Source organism: Columba livia, chromosome 4 (assembly GCF_036013475.1).
Source record: "Columba livia isolate bColLiv1 breed racing homer chromosome 4, bColLiv1.pat.W.v2, whole genome shotgun sequence".
Taxonomy (NCBI): Eukaryota; Metazoa; Chordata; class Aves; order Columbiformes; family Columbidae; genus Columba; species Columba livia.
Window position 1 is genome coordinate 43,903,056 of NC_088605.1, and position 24,272 is coordinate 43,927,327.

Consider the following 24,272-nt stretch of genomic DNA (forward strand, 5'->3'; position numbering starts at 1 on the left):
CCAGTAGCGCTGAAATAATTGTTTTGACAGGAACAACGCCCGACACCACCCAATCTCATCATTTAGTAACTGTGCTCTCTTGTATTTCCCAACACCTCAGATACTGGCAGCACACTTGGAAGATGACCAACTTCAAACCTCAATAAACTCTTAAATTATTCAGTAGAACAGGAGACGAGTGGAATAAAGCAAAATCCAACACCAAACTCATTTAGCTGTGAAAGTAATTTTAAGTATTAATATTTTTTCAAAGCACACTGATTTCTGCAAAGAGTATGGACAGTTTCAGATCACATTACTGGTTCAAGCAGCATGTGCTCTGCTTCACAAACTTTGCTGTAACAGTGGGTGACATGACAAGACATGGCCCTGTTAATTTATGGCTCAGCTAATTCAGCTACATCTGGATTTGGCTGTGACCATGTCTAAATGAAGCAGCCAGATTCAGAGAGCTTGAAACCCTCACTGCATTCCCTCCAGTTCTAGGTGGCCTGCAGAGAGCTGAGCCCAGGGACAAACCCATGGCAGCTCCAGCTGCTCCAGAACCTCGTAAGGAAGAAGGCAATGTCACACACCAGCAAGGTCCAGGCTTCACTGACAACATTGGCCATGACACCAGATTCAAGGTACATGGCCAGACCCAATAAAATGTTCCCTCTTGTAAGCAAGCTTTTATTTGCTCCAGGAGCCTTACAAAGTAATTATAGTCACATCCACTGTGATAATCTGATTTTGTGCTTGCGGGTAACAGCAAACATATCCAGCCAAAAGGACATACACAGTCTTTTAGGTAGAGACAGACAGTACAAAGCAATTAGCATTACTTTCTCACTGTCTGTTTGAAATCCATTGTGAATAATTCATGGTAGACACACAGTCAGTCATGAACGGACTAACATTTCCACTACTTCTACCTTCTTTCTTCAGCTTATGACCTCAGCCTTTCCTAGATTAAACCATCAGACTCCTCTGTGCCTCAGTTTCAGCTGATGGACTGAAATGCCATCCACACCAGACAAGACCAGATGGCTTTGGGGGTCAGCTCGCAACCATACCATACTCTATACCAAGGGTTTCAAACTCATTTTCACTGGGGGCCACATCAGCCTCGTGGTTGCCTTCTAAGGGCTGAATGTAATTTTAGGACTGTATAAATGTAGGAGTTGTACAGAAATAATAAAGCAGCAAACAGGTCATGGGAAAATCCAGCAGCAGCAACCAGCATCAAAAAAAAAAAAAAAAAGTTTTATATTAAAGAGTGAGAGTTCTGAGGGCAAACTAAATCCAAAGCACACATTTTCAAGTAATTTCTTAAACAGACTTGAACCATAACCTGGGGAGTTATTTTTCTTCACAAAGATCCAAAGTACAGTCTTTGGGTTTTCATTGTGACACTGTAAATCCTTAGCCACAGGCAAAACTCAAACAGCAAAGCTCAGTAAGTTCAGCACAGCTCTTGATCAACTCCCTCTGCAGCTTAAATAACTAAACCAGCAGCTCCTAAAAGTACAACCTTGAGCCGCCCCAAATCCTTTGTTCTAAAACTCTCAGTTTCCCACTCAGGGTAAAAAAATTTAAATAAAAACCAAAAAAACCCACCACCTTTTTTAGTAGAATTCAAAATTTATCTTTGTTTAAATATTTGTGTATGTTGGTCACTCTCTTTCAGTTAAAACACTGGTTTCATTCTGTTACCTCAATCTCAGCTGGCAACAGCCACTATTAACAAACACTAAGTTACAAATTTATTAGGGTCATATATTGAGAGAAGGTTGTGATTAAAGATATCAATATAATTTTATTCACTGTAAACTGCACCAAACAGCATGTCCCAGGCATCACAAAAGTTAGGAAGTATATTTCAGGATACATAAAGCTGTATAAATGCATGTATCCAGCCAAAAGCTCTGCTCCAGCACTAGTATACTCACATGCATTACCCGTCAAAAGAAAAAAAGCTGCCAAAATCCCTAAGAAATTTTCTACTGAGAGAGGTTATTTTAAATTACTCAGAACACACATGGACAATGACAAAGCATTTATACTAAAAATGAGTTTTGTTATTGCTTTAAACACATTCAAAACAAGTCCATAATTCCTTCAATCGCTCTCTAGTGGAATTTGATATTCTATTCCACTTTTTAAGTTGTTTTAGTATAAGCAAGACCACAGGGCTAAATCATCAATATTTAAATACATAATCCCTTTTAATTTTAAAGAGAGAAAAAAACAGATGTTCTCTCAACTTCAAAACTCAATCTTTTAATTAGAGGAAAAAGCTTAAATAATTGCTCTTGTACATAAAATTTATGAACTTGCCCAAGGGAGAGCAGCTCTCCATTGCCATACCAAGTGATGAGGGGAGAACCGGTTGGGTGTACTTGCCCAAGGGAGAGCAGCTCTCCATTGCCATACCAAGTGATGAGGGGAGAACCGGTTGGGTGTGGCAGTAAAGAAGGAAAAGAAGAGGAAATAGTGTAGATGAGCAAGTAGTTAAAGACAGGCAAAGCCAGGTCTGCACATGGCAAGTTGGCATCGCAGCACAGCACACACCACCCAGATGGGGTGTAGGAGAATTGTAGGAGAAAAGCTGAAAAACCCAAGCACCAGTTCTGCGTTTTGTTGCTGCTAAGAGTTAGTTGCATCATCTGGTCATGGAGGCCATGGGCAAACACAAGGTTAGCTGCGGGAGATCTAGGAGATGTTTTTGTAGTGCAGCTCTGAGTCAGATAAGATGAAAGACCATGGTAAAATTCACACTAGAACCAAAGTCCTGGAACAAAAACTACAGGGAAGTCTGAGCAGCTGAGAAAATGTGATGAGAGCATGAAGCAGATCTAGGGATGCTAGAGACCATTCCTAATGATATTTTGAGAGACTGTCACATTACTGCTGCCAGTGACTTCATGAAAACACAGGAGAAGCAGGACAATATCAGGGAATTGTATTTCCTGCTCATTTATTTTCTGGACTTCATACATACACCTTTCTCTACCATGTGAACTGCCTCAGGGTACAGATGCTCAGTGGAAACGGTGATGTGACCAAGTGTTAATTTGTGCTAGCTTGTTGGTCATGGTAGGAGCAGGGAATTAAATAATGTTTAGTTTGACCATAATACATGCCAGGTATGTTAAAGAAAGGGAATCGGTATGGAAACTGTCAGTAGCAAAATATGGGGAGAAAAAAATATCTTCCTCACATTAACCTGTCAGAATAAATTTCACTGTTGAAATTTACAGAAATTAAATGTGAGAACAAGATTAAGCTTTACTTTATGTCACCAGCTTTAATTGTTCAGGTCAAAATCCTTTAAAACTCCAAATTGTAAATATTTAAAATCCAGCCTTATCTTATGAACACTATTTACTTGACATTTGAACAAAGACAAGCTAAAATATATTACAATAGGGAAATAGTATGTTACTCATGCTCGTTTTCACAAAACAGACATGGCTTAGATGTTACATTTTCCAAATAAAGTTACTTGATTTAGGATTTTATGCATTCCAATATTCAATCTTGAACATATTTTGAGTTAAAGACTTGTCAAGTAGCTAGCTACAAGTACTTTTACAAGTCAGTCAGTACATTATATAACTTTGCCAAAATTGGCAACTATGCCACTCATTTCAAACTATTTCAACTAGCAGCTATTTGATCAAATATAGTACATTACAAAGCTGCTTATTTTTGGACTGCTATACCATTATTTATTTCTGGTTTGAGTGGGAAAGCAGGGAGGTGGTCATTTCTTATGCTTTTAGGCCGCATGGAAACTACTATTGGGGGGGGGAGGAGAGGAACCACCACACCAAAAAAAAAAAAAACCACACAAAACACCAACCATGTTTACCTGACATAAAATAGACAAGAAAATAACGTTTTCAGTGTCATCCACCAACCAGATTGAGGATGCTGTATCTGAAACCAGTGCAACTAAATTAGCTAGTAGACCTACTCAAATGCACTAAGGTATTTCCAAGTTGCAGCTCTAAGTCTGATGATAGCACTCCAGCCTGTTCCTTATAGGCTCACAGGCCAACAGCGACCAAGCTAAGAGTAAGATGGAATTCAGCACAGGACTAAGAGAACATCTCCCAGATTGCAGGCAGATTTATTCACTAGGGCTATCTGAATTACCCTATCTAGGTACTACTTTTACCCTAGCTTGTACAGACATACATTTTAAAAGAATGCAATCCAACAAATAATAGCAAAAGCTCTTGAAATTTGGGAGGGAAGGGTAACAACACACACATATATTTAAATTTGGCCAGGTACTGCCCAACTGTCATCCAGTGAAGCTGAGCTTCACAAAGACAGAAGGATGGACAAGGGGAAGCCCACAGTCTGAGCAGGACCAGCAGCTCCTAAGGCCCCACTGAGAGGGCTGGATGCAGCCCGGAGAACCTGTGCAAATGGATTTACCACAGGTGCCTGGGGAACAAAACCCAAAAAAACACAACAACAAAAAAATTTGTAAGGCAGAAAAAAAAAATAAAAGGAGTTTTGGATGGTGAGATTTTTGGGGACAGAAGAGATGGGTTACTCTAAGCTCTGGGAAAAGTTAGGGAAACAAGAATTTCGAGTCACTCAGATTTGAAGAAAGGAACACACTTCTTGCTTTCTGCTCCTACACACACTTCTCAGCTCCATCCTGCTCTCTTACTCACCAGCTTCACATGTTGCAAAATTATTTCCTAGTGACTTTCTAGATGCTCAAAGATAAAATGGATTAAACTGGAAAAAAAACCCACCAGAAAAATCTAAATATGAATTTACAATAAGTTTATTCAAATGACAATGTTTTGGTCAAACAAGATCAAATTTAGATGATCTCTACCAGGCAATGTTTAGGTCTCTTCCGATTACCTGACATCAATGATGCATCAGGACACGCTCCATTTGCTAAAGCGTAGCAAATTCATCTTAACGGCAATAAGACTTCAAGACTCCCAAATGATGCAATGCTCAAAAAGGCTCTTGAAACTATTACTCCCTGTATGTGCAGAAATCGCCAGTTTAAGCAAACAGTTATCCAGTAACTGCGTTTTGCACACTTCTGACACTATTCTTTGCATTTCAAAATACCATCCTACCAGTTCTTTCCGGACAGCAACCTTTTCAGGAGGTCTCTCTCCCTTTTTCCTACAGAAGTATAAAATTTTACTTAAGTATTGCTGTTAATCAGTCTCTTCCTCTGAGCAGTTTATGATTTCCTTGTGAACAATTCACTGGCAGCGTAAGTAAAGCTGAACAACTTAGTTTTTTTCTCAGATCTTTGCTTTAAAAAAAAAAAAAAAATAATAATAATAATTCCTTATTACCCACCAGTATCCCAAATTAGAAATTTAACCTGGGTGCCCTCACTCTCACTTTTCCCAAGTTTCTTAGTCATGGATGAGCCCAAGGCCCAGATATTGCAGCTTACTCACTTATAAAGTAAAAATCCTGATTAGCCTTGTCCTAAACTAAAATAAAATTTAAATAAGGCCCTCACCTTTAATAGCTACAGCTTCTGAGAACAAAGCATCTCACTGGAATGACTCTGGATTTGCTCTCCAGAAATCGTTTGTATCTTACCTCACTAAAGTTTCTTAATTTTGCTTTCACAGACTTATGTTATTTTTGTTAATTAACAAATTGTTTCTCTTAGAATTTTTTTCCCAAAACACCAGCCTTGGCAGCTACCTGACCCCATCCACAACTATGAAACTTCTTCTAATGGCAAATTCCACACTCACAATTCACCAAGATCTCAGACATTGTCCCGGGTGTCATTTCTGAATTTGTCAAGGTGAACAGCCCTTGAGTGCTCTGCTTAGAGCCACAGGACCTGTAATTTTCTGTTCATTCTTCCAGGAAGAATCTCAAGTTAATTGTTTATCTTATTAAATCTCACCTCTCATCAAGCGTCAAAAACTGCCTGAAGCACAAGTACTGCTGTAACTCAAAGAAACAGAAAATTCTTGCCCCAGACTATATACAACCACCCTACACTGAGATATCATATATCCTTTCTTCTGGCATCCAAAGGCAGCACTTTCCGCCAGCTTTTTTTCTGGCATTGCCTATTCACGGGCGACATATGGGACAATTTTCTTCCATCTGCCTGCAGCAGGGATCCTATAATCTGTTGTTGTGCTACTTTTCACAAAAAACAGTTTTGCACCTTTAGCATATACTGTTTAATGGCACAGCAAATTTACCGTTTTATCAGCAGCGCCTGTCCTCTTACAGATGCAAGACACTTGCTTACACCAAGAACATGCCACCATCATCAAAAGGAAGTCCCAAGACCAGCATCACTCTCCCACTGAAAGGCAGATTTGAACATCTAATTGTTCATATGCCAACCAACACTAGCTCTGAAGTGGTTTCCTACTATTTAAAATTGTAAGGAAGTTTCTGGTGTTTTCATTCTCATCATACCATACAGAGACAGGTCATTCTTCCATTCCACCTTTCACAGATGTTATTACATGCCATGTACTTCAAAGGATCCTTTTATAGCAGTCTGAATGAATATGCATATAACCAGCATTTTAAAGTGATTCTGCTCTGCTTCCACTGAAATGATCAAGCTCAGCCACCTTCGTCCAAAATCCTCACAGTCATTCACGTTTTTTCCATAGCTCAAAATAATGAAGCTTTTTACTGTAACAATGTAAGTTCTGAGTGTCTCACACTCCAACTTATCTTTTGCCATGTAAAATATCACCCCTCACTGCAAAATTACACAAAGCACAACCTTAAACTAAAGTAGCAAACCCAGCATTAACGTGATCTAAGCATATGTTAAAACATATACTGCAGACTTGTGCACGATAAGTAAAGCCTCAGGAAAACATCATATGCCCCAGTGCATCCTATGATTTAAAGTTTGATTACTCACGAGAACTTGGTACTTCACTCCATTTTTCAGGTTTTTGGTGGTTTTGTTTTTAAATTGACAGCAGTTGCATGACACTTTGGATGTGTGTACACTGTCCACAATGATCAGCTTTCAATTCTAGCTACAGGTATAAAACAATTGCCACAGCTAGTAAAGGTAAGAAAAGTGTGTTTATGTGTGTACTTATGTGTTTCATTAAGCAGAAGACATTGCCTTTTAATTTTAAAAATTCTCTATATCTCATGATTTATGTTGAAAATACAGACTGCAGTACATTCATAGCTGACATACCTGCTCCTTGGAAGAAACATAGATTCTTTAATGAAGACTGAACCAGACAGCAGGATATACCAACAGGTACCAATATCATCGGGGCTAGAATAAAAAAAACAAGGACACAGTTTAAGATACTTAAGTTACTCATAGCACTACCAAATACGCAGTACAAAGACCAGAGGCAAAAATGCTCAAAGTTAGGGAAGAAAGGCACAGTTCAATAATTTACAAAACAATTCCATCAAACTATTTAATTTTGACCTGCAAATACATACATTATTAGAATACCTCATTTCTTTTACTTCACTTTTTTAAAAGTCTGTATTTGTTCATTTGGTAACAGCACAAATCCAGCAAAATATAATTGAAAGTCAATACACTGTAAATATCATGTATTCTGTCAAACCCATTACTTTCCTCTTGCTGAAGAGAAGTATGGCACCTTCCCTTCTATAAATAAGGCTTCCCTTCCCAATTCTAGCCATCTCCTTTACCCCCTTTTTTTTTTCAAGAGAGAAATTTCTCTTTCAGCATGAGTCTGTCCCACAAAGTAAGACAGTATTGGATACCTATATCAGATTTGTTAGTCAACTATATCTGCTGCTATTACACACTGCCCCTTTCATGTCTGTTCCAGGCATAAGAATAAACTCCCAGTAAAAGGGGAAAAGAGTTTTTTTCCCCCCCTCTCTTCATCCCATAGAGGAACTGGATGAGCGCTTTGTCATGCAGGCCCAGTTCATCCTACTATAGATTCAGATCTTGCTCCTTGAGCCATACAAAACCCTTTTCATAGGCTTAGACTCTTCTTGGACAAGTTCAAATAATGTTTAGACAGGAAAATAAAATAGTTTAAGGTTACTAGAAATAGCTGTGGTAGAATTCTTGTGCCATTTCAACAGTCAACACTGAGAATATCTGTACTCCAGTTTTTACTACTTCTGCTTCTTCCAAAGACACTAATTGGATTCAAGTATGTCATCAAGAACTGCATGAGCCTTCTTGTCTGAAAACCATGTCCCTAGTGACACCGAGATGCAGATTACTTAATTAACCTGTAGCACCTTCATTTTTTTAAATTACATGTCTCAAATCTCTAGCAACAATCAGTTCTAACTTCAAGCAAGAACAGCCCACACCTTCTAATGACAGTGTAGTATTAAAACCCAATCTTAAATATAAGTAGGCTATGTACATGCTAGCACTGTGCTTTTTCATTTGAAGTACTTCAATTTAAGGAGTACCTATACAGCAGGGTCCTCAAAACAAGAGTGCCATTTCCTCAGCACTCACTGTATTGCACTTTGTGAAAGGGAAGTTGAAGTTCGGGAGAGGGAGCTGGCCTAAGACGGTGGAGAACAAAACAGCAAGCCATCCAATCTAAAAACGTGCTCAGTTTCCATTGCAATATAACCATGAGAGAAAGGACAAACATCAGAAACATGGATAATTAACAGAGGAAATTAAGGACACAATCTATGACAAAGAACACAAACTAAGATAATGCAGCCTATATTTCTTTTCTACCAGCCTATGACCTGACCACTGAAGCCTTACCGATCAGTGAAAACCTTCAAAAGGGAGACTTCAGCAAATACTTCTTTATACTGATAAACAATAGCAAATGAAGCAATAACACTGTGTCACTGCTAAAACAACAAACTACTTTGATTTACATAGTTGACGTGCACCAAGCTGCCTTTTCTGAAGTGTGCTTCTCATGCGGACCTGTATTGTCCAAACTTTGTTATTCTAGAATAATCAATGTTGTCCATAAGGACAGAGAACCAGGTTAAAGCAGATAAATTCAAGAAAACCAACGCTTCAAAAGGAAATATCATTTTAAGAAATATAAACATGCACCTGAGTTAAGCCACACATTTTCAAACACTCTTCCCCCAAAAATGAGTCCTACCCTGTCAGGCATATAGCCAGCATTGCTGCTGAACTGCAAGTCTGTTGGGTTTTTTGTTGTCTCCGGTTTTACACAGATGCCAATCTAAATACAAATAATCTGCACTAATTAGCATAGCTTAAAGTTTCTAAAATTGACATTTTTAGCATTGGCTGTTAGACTGAGTGACTTTCCAAGTTGCTGGGAGGTAATTTATTAGGATGTCAATGATAATTTTTCCATATGGATTACAGTGGGTTTTTATTAGATATTTTTATGTTGAGTTTTGTTTGTGTGTGTGGTTTTGTTTGGGGCTTTTTTGTGGTTTTGTTGTTCTTGTTTTTGTTTGGTTGATTTGGTTTGGTTTCTTCCTAAAAACTGGGAGTTTGATTATGTATAGAAGTGTAGTCTGACAGAAAAGAACCTCATCTGGGGTCACAGGCTTTATGACTCTAAAGCAACAGTGATCTAGAAGATCTGTTTTTACTCTTACAGAAAGCCATTTCCAATAATAAAGTAATAGAAACAAGAATTAAAACCATGTATTTAAAACAACAAGAAAATACTTTAACTTTTACAAACTTAGTGATGCACAAGCTTTTTTTTCTTTCCTCCTTTAAGAGCTATTGAACTATTTTAAATCCTCTGTGAAATCATCTGTTTTTAAGGGGTTTTACCTATCTTTTTTCCTTGGAGATATTTATCTACAAAGAGAAAAGCAGCCACTGGCTTTCACAAGCATCAGTCAATATGTTCAATATTCAAATTCATCTTAATGCTACTTTTGAATCTCCCTTTGAATCATTTAGCAAACAGCTATAATGATTATACATTTAACCTCAGTGGTTTAATTTTTTTCTTGTTTGATCACACACAGCAGGTCTTTTCACTCAGTTAATCATCCAACTCAGTTTTATCTTTTTTTTTTTTTTTTTTAATCAATTAATGGGTTTATCCACTCCAGGTTTGCTCTTAAGCAGTTGTTGCTCCTTCTCAATTATCTGTCATGAACTTCATACTTCATCCACTTTATTTATAATCAAAAGCAGCATCTGTTCATTTGACAGAGGAAAACACTGATAAAAAAATAAACTTAAGGAATACCATCTGACTGGGTTTATTTTTTTTTTTCTTTCACATGTACTTTGATATCTGTTTTTATTTTTACAGTCATGTTTGAGACTTTCTAAGCTCTACGGTACTCATATCATGTAGTGCAAAAACCACTCTACTGTAGTCAATGAAAGAAATGAAAAAAAAAAACTTCAGTACTGTTGTACCGCAATAGTGAAAGGTCACCACAGAATATGTCTGCATCCAAAGTATCTTCCCCAAAATGCACTGTGTATTCTTTTAAACTGTCATCGCCAGCCAAAACATTATAAATATTTCCAAGACAGTCTTCAAGAGCAAAGAACACTGACAAATGGATTTTTATTCTCTTTACCCTTATAGCTCTACTAGTGTTTTAATATAGTCTCGAACAAAACATCTTAAGGAAACTCGCTTGTATAAAAAAAATACATTCCTAACCCCAGAAGACACATGCTTCCCTCCAAAAACACTACAGACAAATGAAAAACGGATTTATTCCTTTCATATGAAAATAAATTTAACTCTTGCACTTCTCAACACGTGCTACACTTCCAGTTTTTTAGAATTAAGCCTCAAAAAAGCCATTTGGCAGCCAGCTCTTGCAAGATAGTGCTGTTACACAAACCACATGCAAGTCTTTCATTTTAAGGGCCCTGGGCTTTCCACAATCCTATTCAAACATCAGGTGGCTTTCAATCAAGTTTCCGTGTTTTCTGTCCTATGCCTGACATCTGTTTCTCAACAATGCATTTGCATTCTTCAGGACTTTTGTGCCTGTAATGAACAACAGAAGGAACTGCAGAATCAGCCTACACTGAACTACAAAATCACTTTTTCAAGCCACACGAGACTCATGCAAATACCATTTTGCTCAATGCAGAATACTTGCATTTGGAACGTTCTTTGCAATCACATTTTACACTTTGTTTCTAAACATCAAAATTGAATTATAGACAATAAATCTAAGCCTAATTAATGAGTTTTCTGTCACTGCTAGAATACTGTCTATTACTGGCAGCTCATAGTGGTATCTATTATAAAAACTTGTATTTGTCCTTCTCAGGATATTTCTTCTGTTAAAGGGATGACAATAAGTTGTGCTAAAAAGGGTTCCTTTGTGGACAGGACATATCCCTGACTGCATTTGCAGGGAGGTATTAAGTGTGTGTAAGCATTTAATCCAGAATTAGCTGAAGCAGAATAGATGCTGATGACTTCCCCTCAGAGGCATTCTTAGAGGAATATTTGGTTGTTTCTGTCAAGGGACAGTTGAGGGAAGAGAGAGTCCAGCAGCACTTGTCAGGCAAGATGATATAGAAAGGAAAGACATTTGCTTATGTAAATTCTTTCAAATTCCTAGTTCTGTAAGGGTGCCAGTGGTATTCATCCCAATCACCATGACTAAAGAAGCAGCTGTGAGACACTGGTGAACTGGGAACTGCAGTGAACCATCTACATCAGGCTGAAGGCAAATCTCAACCAAGCAGGCAAACATCACTTCTACCTAGTTTTGAGTTCCTCTTCTCACCCTCCCCCAAGTATTGCAAGGCTGCATGCACAGCAGGAGTGAAAATACTTGAAATCAGAAGTTACTGACACATTTCTAAGCAGGCATCCATAGATGATCTTTGCAGGCAAGAAACTAATTTATCTGTTGGCCTTAAGTGATGGAGTACATTGCTTCAAATTAAGACTGGTGAGGGGTTCTCAGGGCTATTTGGGTTTTGTTTGTTTCTTTTTTCCAGCTTATCTACTGTTCTGGGTATTCACCTGGATGAAACTCCACACTGTTTAAGTTACGTTGCCTACTAAATGCAGCACAGCTATTTCACTCCCCCAAGTTACACAAAACAAGATTTATTACTTAGAAAGTAAGATGACACAGGCAATTTATCCTGAAGTCACACATTAAAGGGCAGTCAGAAGAACAAAATCAATACACATAGTCTTTCTGTCCTAGCTATATTAAAGCCAACAAAAGCCCCAGTGAAACCTTGGTGACACAAACTTCCATCCACCCATTACAAAACCAACAGGCCTATGGCCAGATTCAAGGCATTGGCTCCACTACAACTGTAACTGCTCACGTCACACCAGCTTCAGACTAGTGTCCCTCTGTCTACATGCACTTGAAGCATTTGTCTGCTGTGCAGAGGACAAAACCTAAATCTTAAAAGAAAGAAGCAGAAGAACAGAGATCTTTAACACAAGACAGGATTTGTATTCTGTGAAGACAACAATAGGACTCGGGTACCAAGATTTAACATTATTGTTTTATAACTACTATGATAGAGCTACCTATTGATGAAGTTTTCTGAATACCCAAGTTCTAGCAGCAACCTTAAAGTGGTGCAAAACTGAACCAAAACAGTCACCAGTAAGCAGACTTGATTCATAATCTGCACTTGCCTCAGTTAGTTGTACGAAATTCAAATAAAGCTACTTTAAACCTTGACTCTAATGTTATAGCACTTTTGAGAGCAGGGGATTTCCTGGCAAATTTATATTTAATTTCCCAGAACACAAGACAGCATGCTTTGTGGCAATTTGGGAACTAGGAACAGATATGCAGAGACTGGATTGCAATGCCCTCCCATTGCATTTCCCTCCCCAGCTTCCTTGATGTAGCAGCCAGACAGCAGCCTTCTCAGCTTTGAAAGTGACACAAAAACTGAACACAGAACTTTGCTAAGTAACTTCATAGCTGTCACTCTAACTGTTCTATACAGAAACTTCAGTTCCATAACTATGCAGTAGCCTAAGATGACATCACCAGGCTGTCACCATTTATAAAGTTAGATAGTATTTTCAGACTTACGTCTTCATATCTTCTAGAATATGATTGTTTTTTGAGACCTCAGCGGTAGTCAAAGTTCAAAAATTAGGAAGTCTTTCTAAAGCTCTGGATTGCCAAGATCCAAGAAGTTTGCAGGCTCTCTCAGAGCCTTCAGCATTTCTATCAATCTCCTCATGCTGTGAACTATTTACTTCACTGCAAGTGGCAGCTTCTTATTCCCAGATCGCAAGTAGTAACACATACACTAATGAAAACTTAAGTTTTATTTCCTAATTACAATTACTTTTACTTAAAGCAACATGCAGCACTTGTACACCAGGTTTGTAACTACAAACCTGAATCAATATTAACAGCATAACAAAGAAATCATGCACAAAAAATAACTTGTTTCAGTCCATGTTCCCCTGTTGAATCTACCGCATCTCCACACATACTGATTCTAAAGGGCATCCGTCTACAGTAGCACAGGTGTTCAAACTTTAGCTTTCAAGACTACCTGATCACATAAGATGCTGAAAAAACCTTCCAAAATATTCAACTACAATAAAGATTTAAGTCAATCTACTGAAAGGCCAAATAAACCTGAAATATCCGCAGCATCTCTCATAAGTCTTCCCCTTTCCTAAAGTCCTGAGGCATCACTTCCCTTTAAGACTTCTTTAGAAATAGCTATATTTTACCCACAGCAATCCATGTAATTGTCATTCTCATCAAGATGAGATGTAGCACTACTAAAATCTCGGGAATAATGAACCATATTTAGCACATGCTTACTTGTGCACATTTGGTTCAACTAGGATAATGAACATCGTAAGTATGCACAGTGGTAAGATCTTGCAGGTCTTCATGCTGGCAACTGCCAAACATGCTTTAATCCTATCAAATAAGACATCACTTCAGTGCAAAATTCCACACCTGGACTTGAAATAACATGCTAATAGAAGACTTTGCCTCTCTGACCACCTTCTGGTCCAAGCTACTTCATAAGAAGAAAAATTTCTTGGTTGTGAAAGAGCTGGAATTTTTCTCTCCATAAATCACTAAAATTCCAGCCACTGAAAGATTCAAGATTTACATTTAAATTGGATATAGTACCATTCCTACAGCTATAACATTTGTAGCTATTTTGATAAAAGAGCTTATATTACAAACCAAAATGTAGCTAGCAGATCACATTTTCTTGAAAATGTATAATCAAATTTGTTAAAGGCTGAATAAATTTCAGAACGTAAACACAGATTAATTCATAACAGACATTGCTCCTGCTCCCAGATTTCCACCTGAGAGGAACAGAAACAACGAAAACTTGACATGTCAGAACTGGGACCTCTTTCAGGCATTTAAGTACTACACAAGAAGGAATTAGAACATTGCTCTGCAAGTGTACGCTCCATAGGATCTTGTTTTAGCAGATTAATCTGTCTGTTTCTCTTTGCTCATTTCAGTTATCCTCTGTGTGCTGAAAGCCATAGGTAGTTTAATTTAATAACCATTGCCACAATTAGACAGTAGCCCTGGAGAACCCTGGAATGCCAAACAGGTCCTTAAGTTCAATTGTTCTCTCAAGCAAACATCTCATTGCCAGAAAATCCTGACCACTAGGATTGTATTATTGTAACATCCAGAATAATCAGAAAACCATTTACTCACGTTGTCAGCACCGCCTATAACCCTCCTTAATAAGCTAGTTAAGCAGTTACCTCACATCTGCCAGAGCACTTTAGATGCTCTTGATGACATTAAGAGGTGTATCCCAAATGCAGGAATAAAACAGATTGGGTAATTAATGCTTCAGCCACATACAATCTTCAAACACTTTTTTTTTTTTTTTTTCTAATTAACACTTTAAGGTTACATTTATTCTTACCCCTAGTCTTCATTCTAAATGTAAGAAAAAGTTAAAATATATCCAGTAGTAAAACTGATAACTCAGAATTTAGAAATCCTAATTTTCACTAAAAAGGCATCTTAAAGTGCGTATTTCAACCAATGTCCATGATTTTCTTTTATTAATAGGCACAAGATGAAAACTGGTGTCTTATCTCCTGGTAGCAAGAGTGAGAAACAAAGAAATAAAAAAGAATGAAGCCAAGAGGTAATTCTTCAATAAAACAAATAAGACTGCTGATTGAACAGGCAACCAATAAATACATTATGCAAAGACACATATGCAAGCTAACTGACCTATTATCATTAAACTTGTACAGTGAATTAGCCCTTGATATCAGAAGAGAAATTCAGAAAGATAATTAGTCTCCTAAATCATCAGGAAAACTATGACAGAAGTAATAAAATAAAATGTTCTTGCATTCAAAATATTCCAAGGTCAATCAAGATAGAGAATTCTGCTATAAAATCTTAACCACTTCTAAGATTTCTCCAAAATCAAAGCTTTTATTCTCAAAACTACAACAACAGCAACAAAAAGATGATAGGTTTTAGTGAAACATTTACACTATAAAAGGTGCAAATTAAAATCCCCTCAAGAAAAAATTTACTTTAGTCCTCATTCAAAGAACTCTCAAAATCAGGTCAAACAATAACACAGAAGTTTGGAACTGGCTGTGCAAAGCTAACAGATTGTAAACATTGACCACTGACACTATTAAGAAGCCTTGGTTCAGTCCTTGTTTTAATGATACACATTGCTTAAAAAATTTCTCACAGAAAATGTATCGACAACACAATGTATAAATTCAAGTTCCTGATTTACTGCAGTGCAGAACTGGCAGTATCCCAACACCACCTTGGCAACCACCCAGCTACCAGAAGAAGCAATACACCTTTAGGAATACTTAAAGGACACAAAAAAAAGAGAGAGACAGAGACCAGCCCTGCTGCAGCAGCTCTTTGCATTATTAAATACACTGCTCTGCTGCATTACTTCCACAGAAACCCATGGATGTACAAGCAGAATTAATATATATTAACGTCTGTAGCGGCCTAACTGAAAATGAGGATGCTGACCCAGAGAGATGCTTCAAACAAATATATTCTGAGTTTACAGTTTATTCAGAGCATTTTAAAAAAATTTTCAAAGTGTGTCATATTTCTATAAAACTAGGAAAGAAATCTTTTACAGGGGCTCTCTGAAGTCAAGAACATTCAGTAAACAAAGAGAGTAAATGCAGAAATATGACCCAAGCCTCCATGAACAAGCACATCCTATCCAAAAATCATTAATTCTGGTTAAAAGTGTTAGAGTATACAAGGAAATAATTTTACCGATAACTTGGAATATCATTAGTGGGAACACCAGCTTGATCCTCATACCCTTCTCTAGAAATTTCTTTCTGTAACATTTTAGGTTTTAAATTTTATAGTATAAGATATAAACATACATAGCTATAGATCACATATACTGTATCTATACAGAATAACTTGGGTTTATGATACCACTATCATAAAACTTCTTGAACATGTATAGAAACATAAAAGCACTCCGTAACACAAATGTGTGCAACAGAATACAAATTTCAGCAAGGTCACCTCCACAGAGCTCTTCTGATTAAAAATCATGCACCAATAGCTAAAGAAGCAGCTTCTAGCTAATTTTTGTTGCACTTCATCACACAATTAAGTCAGGCTATGCAGAAAAGTACAGCAACTTTGGCATTGCTTTTTGTTGTTTTGTACACACTTCTTTTATCCTCCTGACGGTCTTCAGGGCAATACACCACTGTGAAAGAACCATGAATTCCCTAAATGTCACTTTCACTGTGGGACTTCGAGTTTGACTCTCAGAGTTCTGCTTTTCAAGACTAATCATAGATCTGTTTCTCACCTGTCCTTGCTCAGAACTACCGTATATTAATTACATAGACTCACAGCTGCAAATAAAACTACAGCTTAGCCATCTAGCTAAGACATACGCAGACACTTTACAGCTACATCCAAAATCCCTACTTGACTTCTTGTGCAAAGTAAGAAACATGGAGAGATGACAGCACATCTCCTGGGAAGAACACCCTCCTGAGGAAGCACTGTAAGTTCCCCACCAGTCCCTGCCCAAAGACCACCTCCCCAAGGCCTCTGGGCGACCCTCTAACACAACCTGTCCCAAAGCAAATGCTCTCCGACATTCTGCTCTGCCTCAGGAAAGACGCCAACATTTTCATCTAAGAAAACCAGAAGTATTTCAGTAGCAACCAAAAAGTCATGCTCCTTTATTTCCTTTCCAAATTTCTTTCAGTTCAGGCTTCAGCAGCTGGGCCAAGCCAGCTCTGGAGAAGGCCGCGTGGTTAGCTCACAACAAGAATTTTGGGTCTTGTGATTTGCCACAGTGATGTAACTCAGAAAATCTAGCTAAATCTAGACAGTGATATTACAGCTACTAAACCAGAAAACTTAATTCAAAACTTGGAAATATCCCAAAAGACCAGCCGAAATTACGTATCTTTATTCTTTTTGTAGCCTTCTCTACTTCTCATATCCCCCCCTTACCGCAATATAAACACTACAGTCTTAACATAAGTGGATGGTTTTCATCCCAGATTGTATGAAAAGTGTGGAAGAAGAAAGTAAGATGAAACTGAATGGTGTGATTCTGTTTTAAGAGCTTCAATCTAAAATATACTTCTTGCAGTCTTCTCAGAAGGGACATGTGGGAGGTAGAAGCATGTATACTATCAGGCTTTATTGGAAGATTCTCTAAAACACTAAAAAACACACTTTATTTTACAATAACCTGGGTTGGAGTTTCCTTTGTATTCTTTAAAAACATTATAAGCACATTTCAGTTCATTCCAGGTTCAATTGCTCAGAAAATAAAGGGAACACGATCACAAAACTTCGTGCTACAGCACGGCCATTCAGAAACACATGAGGTTTTAATATTGAATAACTTCAGACAGCAAGTCATCAAAACTTAAAATATTTTCTGCCAATCGAATATCTTTAGAGAAGAGAATAAGGGAAGCTTAAAGACATACAAGACTTCCTTACACCAAGAGTAAGCCAAACACTACTAAAGCATACCAACAGAATATCAAACAGCATTGCTGAAAATCACATACATCCCCGGTATGACTACAGAGGGGAAAAAAAGAGGTGCTTATTTTACTGGAGACATATTCATTTGCTTATAAGCAAAACATTTATTGCCAAGGATTCCTCTCTGCCATCACAGCAAACATTTCAATTTTGATCTGAAAAATTGTGTTCAACTGTCAATAGGTATACACCGCCTCTACTATTCTGCAAAAGCTTTGTTTTCCAAAGAAAATGCTGTTTAGAAACTTAGTGTTGGAAATTTCAAGAATGTCTATTACACAGATATGAAAAAATAATATTTTTTTGCCTTTGAACTATTGATAAAATAGGTATCTCAAGTGACCAAACTAAGTATTTTTTAATGGAATCTTTAAGTAGATTTTAATAAAGGCAGCAGGTAAACAAAATAAAATAAATAAAATAAATAAAATTAAAAAAAATAAAAAAAAAATAAAATAAATCAAGTATGTGTGTCAAGTAAACCTCAATTCTAAAATTTTGCCTTGCAGGTTTTAAGCCATTTCATTGTTAACTTCCCATCAAACCAAAGTAGTAGAATGACTGGCAAATGAAGAATAACTCGAGCTGAACTGCCACTTTTAATAACCCAGTTTCCATTTAAACAGCGAGATAGCCGTAGGGTTTGAGAATTTGTCACTACCACGTATACCCACTGACACTAAAGTAAATGCAGATGAGAGGAGCCATTTCTAAACAACGTGGTCAACTTTATCCCTCTGGCCATGAAAAAAATCTATAGAGATACTATGAAAATTAACAACTATTTTTTTTTTTTAATGAAGGATAAGAAAATTACTATGTTTGTACCTAATGCAGACAATTATTTTCAGCTTTGCATACATATAATAGAAATGTACCTTTTCATAAGCAGAGCAAGTATGAACAAAATTTTCACAATGAAAAAAATTTGAGCAAATGAACAGAGCAACTGTATTCATTTTCATGTTACCATTTAGGGATAAGGATTTAGCTTATCCACACAGACATCAAGTTGTGCCTCAGAGAGGTCACACCCACAGGTCAATTAACAGCTCCAACAGTTGCAGCTATTTTAATAGATTTTTCTAATGAACAAAGAAAATTAGCACTCGATTTCAGACTTCAGTGCAAGTCATAATATCACTGGGGGCGAGTGGCAGAGGGGGAAGTAGTTGTAACTTAAGAGTTCAAATCAGAGTTTAAAAGAAACAAACAAAACCAAACCAAACCAACAAACAAAAAAACCACACACACAAAACTTAGGTTTCTAAACTCATTTTCTGCAGATCATAACTGCATGGATTGATTCTAACGTGGCTATCACATTGCTTCTCTCCTGCAGCACTCAAAGACCTCTTTTCAAACATGTATATTGTAAAATTGGAATTTTGCTTTTTAGAAGAATACATCTTCAATACATATGCTGAATTTGTAAAACAAATAAAGGATTCCTCCAAGTTTGTTATCATAAAATAGAATACTGACATTAGACTGCAGGTTCCATGGGATCTTCTTACCAAATAGATGTCAAATTGTTAATTAAAATAAAATGTAAAGCTGCAGCTCAGAGAAACAGAACATATATTTCTGGCTTTGCAGCACTGATTTTTTTTTTTTTTTTAGTAAAATATTCAGTGTTAACTTTCAGGTTTAGCCCATTAAACATTAAATCAGAGATGTGAAATGCTAGAGCAAGCACATTTTGCATTATCATCTATATCCAGGAACTGCCAAACTGCCCATTAAATCTACTAAATAAATCATGGAGAAAAAAAATGTCAAGAAGCAACTAAATAGGAATGACAGGCAAACAACCAAAGTGAAGATGAAGTCACATGAAAGGAGTGACAAAGCAAATCAGTGCAAAAGAATGGCAAAAAGCACTTCAGGTTAACCCAGATTTCACAATTTTCTGTTTGCACATCGTATTTTCTCAGGCATGTATCTCCTGGTAACTTTTGCCTGCCTTGAGTATATGCATAACTAGCAGCCTTGATTCATTCAGCATTTAATTCAAATTTAAACCAACAGTTAGAATGAGCCAAGATTTTTGTCTAAACAAAAACTCTAGTACATAATGGACACAAACCAACTGCCTAGAAAAGGACAAATCACAAACACAATGGTCACTAGCAAATTAGTTTGTAAAATGAATAAAGATTATATTGGTCTAATTAAAATTATCTATCCATCTATAGATTTTGATCTTGTGCATTCCCTACATAACTGATTACTAGGTTTCATTAGATGTTAATTAAACTTTGCTGAATGTTCAAGGCTTATCATGAAAGTTTGTTCAATCACATCTTCATCCTGATGGTCAACATCAGTAAAAAATACACATGGATAAAATAAAGCATACAGGGGCATTTTTTTGTATGCAGGAATGTTCAAATGATACCAGAAAACCCAGAAAATCTTCATTTAGAATCTGGCTTAGCTGCAGTAAGTGAAAAGCTGCTAAACCTTTTGTTGTAATGAGTTGTTTGCATAAACAAAGCAATTGCAATCCTCAGATGTCTATTGTAGATCAGAGCTGACATTAGATCACATCCCTGCTAATTATAAGCCCTGTCAGATATGTCGATTTGGCACCTCTGGCACGAAAAGCTGGTCACTACTACTTTGACAAAATTGATGTGAGACTAAATGACAATTTATTCTAACGCAAATACATCCCACGTTCCCTAATTCTATATACTCTCACTGGTTACAAAATTAACACAGCACACTTCACTAAGTGACAGTCACTTTCAGCTCCTTTCCTGGCACCAGCAAATTCCTCCATTGATGACGACAATGAAGTGGCTTCTTTTCGTATACAGACTGTGCAATGGGCAAGGGAGCTGGCACTAAACACTGTCTTTAATGCACTCTAGAATGAATTAAATCTTTGAACGTCACACGAAGAGAATCAGAAATACTTACTAGTACAGAACTTCATTAGCTTCATGCCTTTCATATCTAACGGTTTCACACATCAGTCTGAAAAAGAAGGAAAGAAGTAATTTTTAATTACAATTCCTATCAGTGTCACAAGAACTTAACTTTCTGAAGTTAGTCAGCATTTCCAAATTTGCCCCCAGCGCTTCCAGAAACTAACCCTCAATTTAAAGCTAAGCTGATTTTTAATTTAAGGGAATAAATTGTTAAGTCTACGCATTAAAGTTATTAGCTCATCCAAGATCACATTTGATTTAGGACACTGGATATAATTGCTACCATTAAAAAAATATATTAAAAGGGTAAAATGATATTGATCTAATTTTATAAAGTGATCTGATGGAAGGAAGTTGCTTTATGAGGAAACAATTCAGAAATTTTGATACAGATGGAAATTTATTATATGTAACACTAATCAGAGATACCACAATATAGAAACTGCTTCCTTTTTCAAGTCAAGCCCAACAGATAAAACAAGAAATTATACTGCATGGTAAATCAATCAATGCTTCTCATTTTGCTAAAATTCAGCAACTTAAAAATTACCATGAGATTTTAATGTTGACATCTCAGAGGGCTCAAAGTGGAGAGAATTTCCTGCAGAAAAATCCTCTGTCTCCAGGCAGGGAAGGAGGATTAAAGCACTTTCACCTTCACTGCCTGACAAATGTCACATAATAGAGAGCAACTACAACAGAATTTTGCCACGGATTAGGAAATGCAATGTTAACCTGGTGTAAAAATTAACATGCCATTTCTGTCTATTGTCTTAAGGAAATGGACCCTACCGCCTCCCTTGGACTTTCTGTGGCTCTGAAGCAGACTGCAAACACCAAGCCTATTTGACAGACAGACAGGGATTTGCCTAAGAGGCTCATGTGAACATTCAAATGAGGAACTATATTTAAATTTAGGAAAGAAATTCTCACTCCTCGCAGGATCAGTCATCAGAACCTCAGTGCACCAATGACTGGCTGCCCACAATTACACAATAAGCGAACAAAAGTGCTCTAGAAATCACTGCTCGGCAAAAAAGAAACATCTCTAAGTTGATCTGAGGCCTGGAAGAGTTGGACTGCATTTGAAGTAACATTTATAAAGCTTCTTATTGCCACTTCGCATCACTTCCTCAATGATTCATTTCAACAGCCAACAGGCTGCTACAAAAGTTACCTTAGCACTCATCTCTCTCAGAATTTTACTTATTCAGCCCACTAAGAAATAATACTTTTTCTGTCCAGAAGTGGCAGGCTCGTAGTAGTACCCTGATTAATAAATTATTAATAGAAAATTGATATCTTCTTGATATTTTGCTCAGAAATAAAATAAGATCACAGGCTTTCCCCCACCCCCGTATTTTAGATCTACTCTTTGGACCATCTTTGGGTACTTTTCTTACAGGCAACGTCTATTTGGTATGTAATTAAGTATTATGTACTGTATACCAATTTCAGCTAAAGAAAAATCATCTTGCTTCCTGGCACAGAAAAAATCTTCCTGAACCACAGCACCTCCCCTTTTTCAGACACTGGTCCCCATCATAACATCAGGTCTTGCCAAAATCCTTTGCAAATCCTGAAAAGACACTTTCTGCTTCTGCCTCCTGGGTCCTCACCTTCTCTCCCTAATCCTCTGTTTTGAGAGGGGAAGGGGAGAGTGGACACAAGGGTACTGGTGAGAAGATACCAGAAGGAAAGTCACTGCTAGCAGTCCGATTTAAAAATTAAAATACTGCTCAAGGGTACTTTGTGCTTTGATGGTCTGAAACAACACCGGGCAATGGGCCATCTAAGAGAAGGAGTTATAGGAAACAGAATCACTTTAACAAGCCAAGTTTTGTTCCCCTCTGAACTGGGAGCAAAGGAAGCACATTCTTGATAAAGTCACGCAAGTTCACCACTGACACTGTCCGAGTTCCACAGCGTTTCGGTCCCACTACCAGGAGACTAACAGAGGAGAAAATACCTCTTACAGAAGGCAGCCAAGTGTTCGAATTCTTATGCTAAACTGGAACAACTAACAATTGCAGTGATGACCAAGTAGCACCAGCTAGATTGCTTCCTCAATTTTTTTTAAAACTGAATTAGTTCTGGTCAATATTGGGGTCTAATTTTTGCTCGAATGTGATATTTGCCTGCTTCCTAAATGAATGTAATACATTAAATAATCAGAAAGTCGTATGGTACATTATTCACTACTAGAGGCTATATTTAATACACTACTTTTTAACACATCTCAGACGTTTCTGTGGCATCCCATTGCCACAAGAAATACTGTATCTTTAAGGCTACTATAAATCTTTCTGTCCCGCATCTGCTAGGAGCCCAGCCTTTTCCATGTATGGTACTGCAAACAGAAGCTCTCTTCTAGGAATTCACTGTGCTGGGAGAGTGAGTTCCACACATTCCTTAGCAAGAACCTCATTCTGCACAGGAAGCCAAGAAGCACACATCAACATACCACGCAACCATATGTGCACACTTGGATCTTTGTAAACAAGTTAGCATCAGTTCAACTCCAACTATGCAAAACTTGACGTGCTAAAAGTCTTGCATGTAATAGCATAACACAAAATACTTTAACTGAATGTGATCGTGGCCTCCTTCCAAAGCAGAAGTCATTCCAGAGACTGCTTTGAAGTCAACATGCACATTGCAAAATGCCTTGAGTGCTTTTGGACAGCAAAAACCCCACATTTTATTTTCTCCAAATTACAGAATATTGGCTTGCAAATGTGGACCCCGACAGAATAACAAAGCAAAAAGCCTGAAGTTAGAACCTAAATGAGTATTAATCAAGTTCCAAGTTGCTTCAGCATCTTCAGATGTGGCAAATGTTGGCAAACACCAGGATGCAAAATCACAGTAATTCACCCTCTCGGAATAACAGATTCTGCTGTCATGATTATTATATTACACAAATGATTTAGACTATACACAGACTTTCATTCAGGATTGGAATTTTTACTCTTTATGTAAAGCATCAGACACAATGCTGAAAAGAAATTGTGACACATCTAGACACAAAGTCTGAAAAGAAAACAAACACAAACATCACAGAAATCAGAAGAAACAAATAGGGACACACATATGCACAATACAAGGAGAAACTTTCAGGAAAATAAAGAAAGGAAGAAATAGATACAGTGGATCAACTTTTCAGTTTGAGGTAAGGTAGACAAGAATAGTGTATAGTTACCAAACCTACGGTTCCTTTGCTTTGTTAGTCCACTAACATATAAGTGCTTTCAGTGATAAAGTATCATACCTTAGCTGATGCTCTCTCAGATTAGACAAGGCTTCCATTCCATGTAAATAGGAATACACAATCTCCAAATCCTACAAACATAAGAAGAACATTATTAGGATTCTCGGTTT

The 24,272-nt window shown here is 37.2% G+C and overlaps 1 protein-coding gene across 8 annotated transcripts in view; it reads right to left on the reverse strand.

The window, feature by feature from the left end:
* The window catches only part of RAPGEF2 (Rap guanine nucleotide exchange factor 2), a 185,675-nt gene that overhangs the window by 102,616 nt on the left and 58,787 nt on the right, over positions 1–24,272 (reverse strand). For all 8 annotated transcript variants that reach the window (XM_065061441.1, XM_065061440.1, XM_065061435.1 and 5 more), the window contains exons 2-4: positions 24,163–24,233; positions 20,881–20,937; positions 7,190–7,273 (exon numbers count right to left, since the gene is read on the reverse strand). In XM_065061441.1, the coding sequence (XP_064917513.1) occupies positions 7,190–7,273; positions 20,881–20,937; positions 24,163–24,233 (212 nt within the window). The remainder of the gene's footprint in view (positions 1–7,189; positions 7,274–20,880; positions 20,938–24,162; positions 24,234–24,272) is intronic.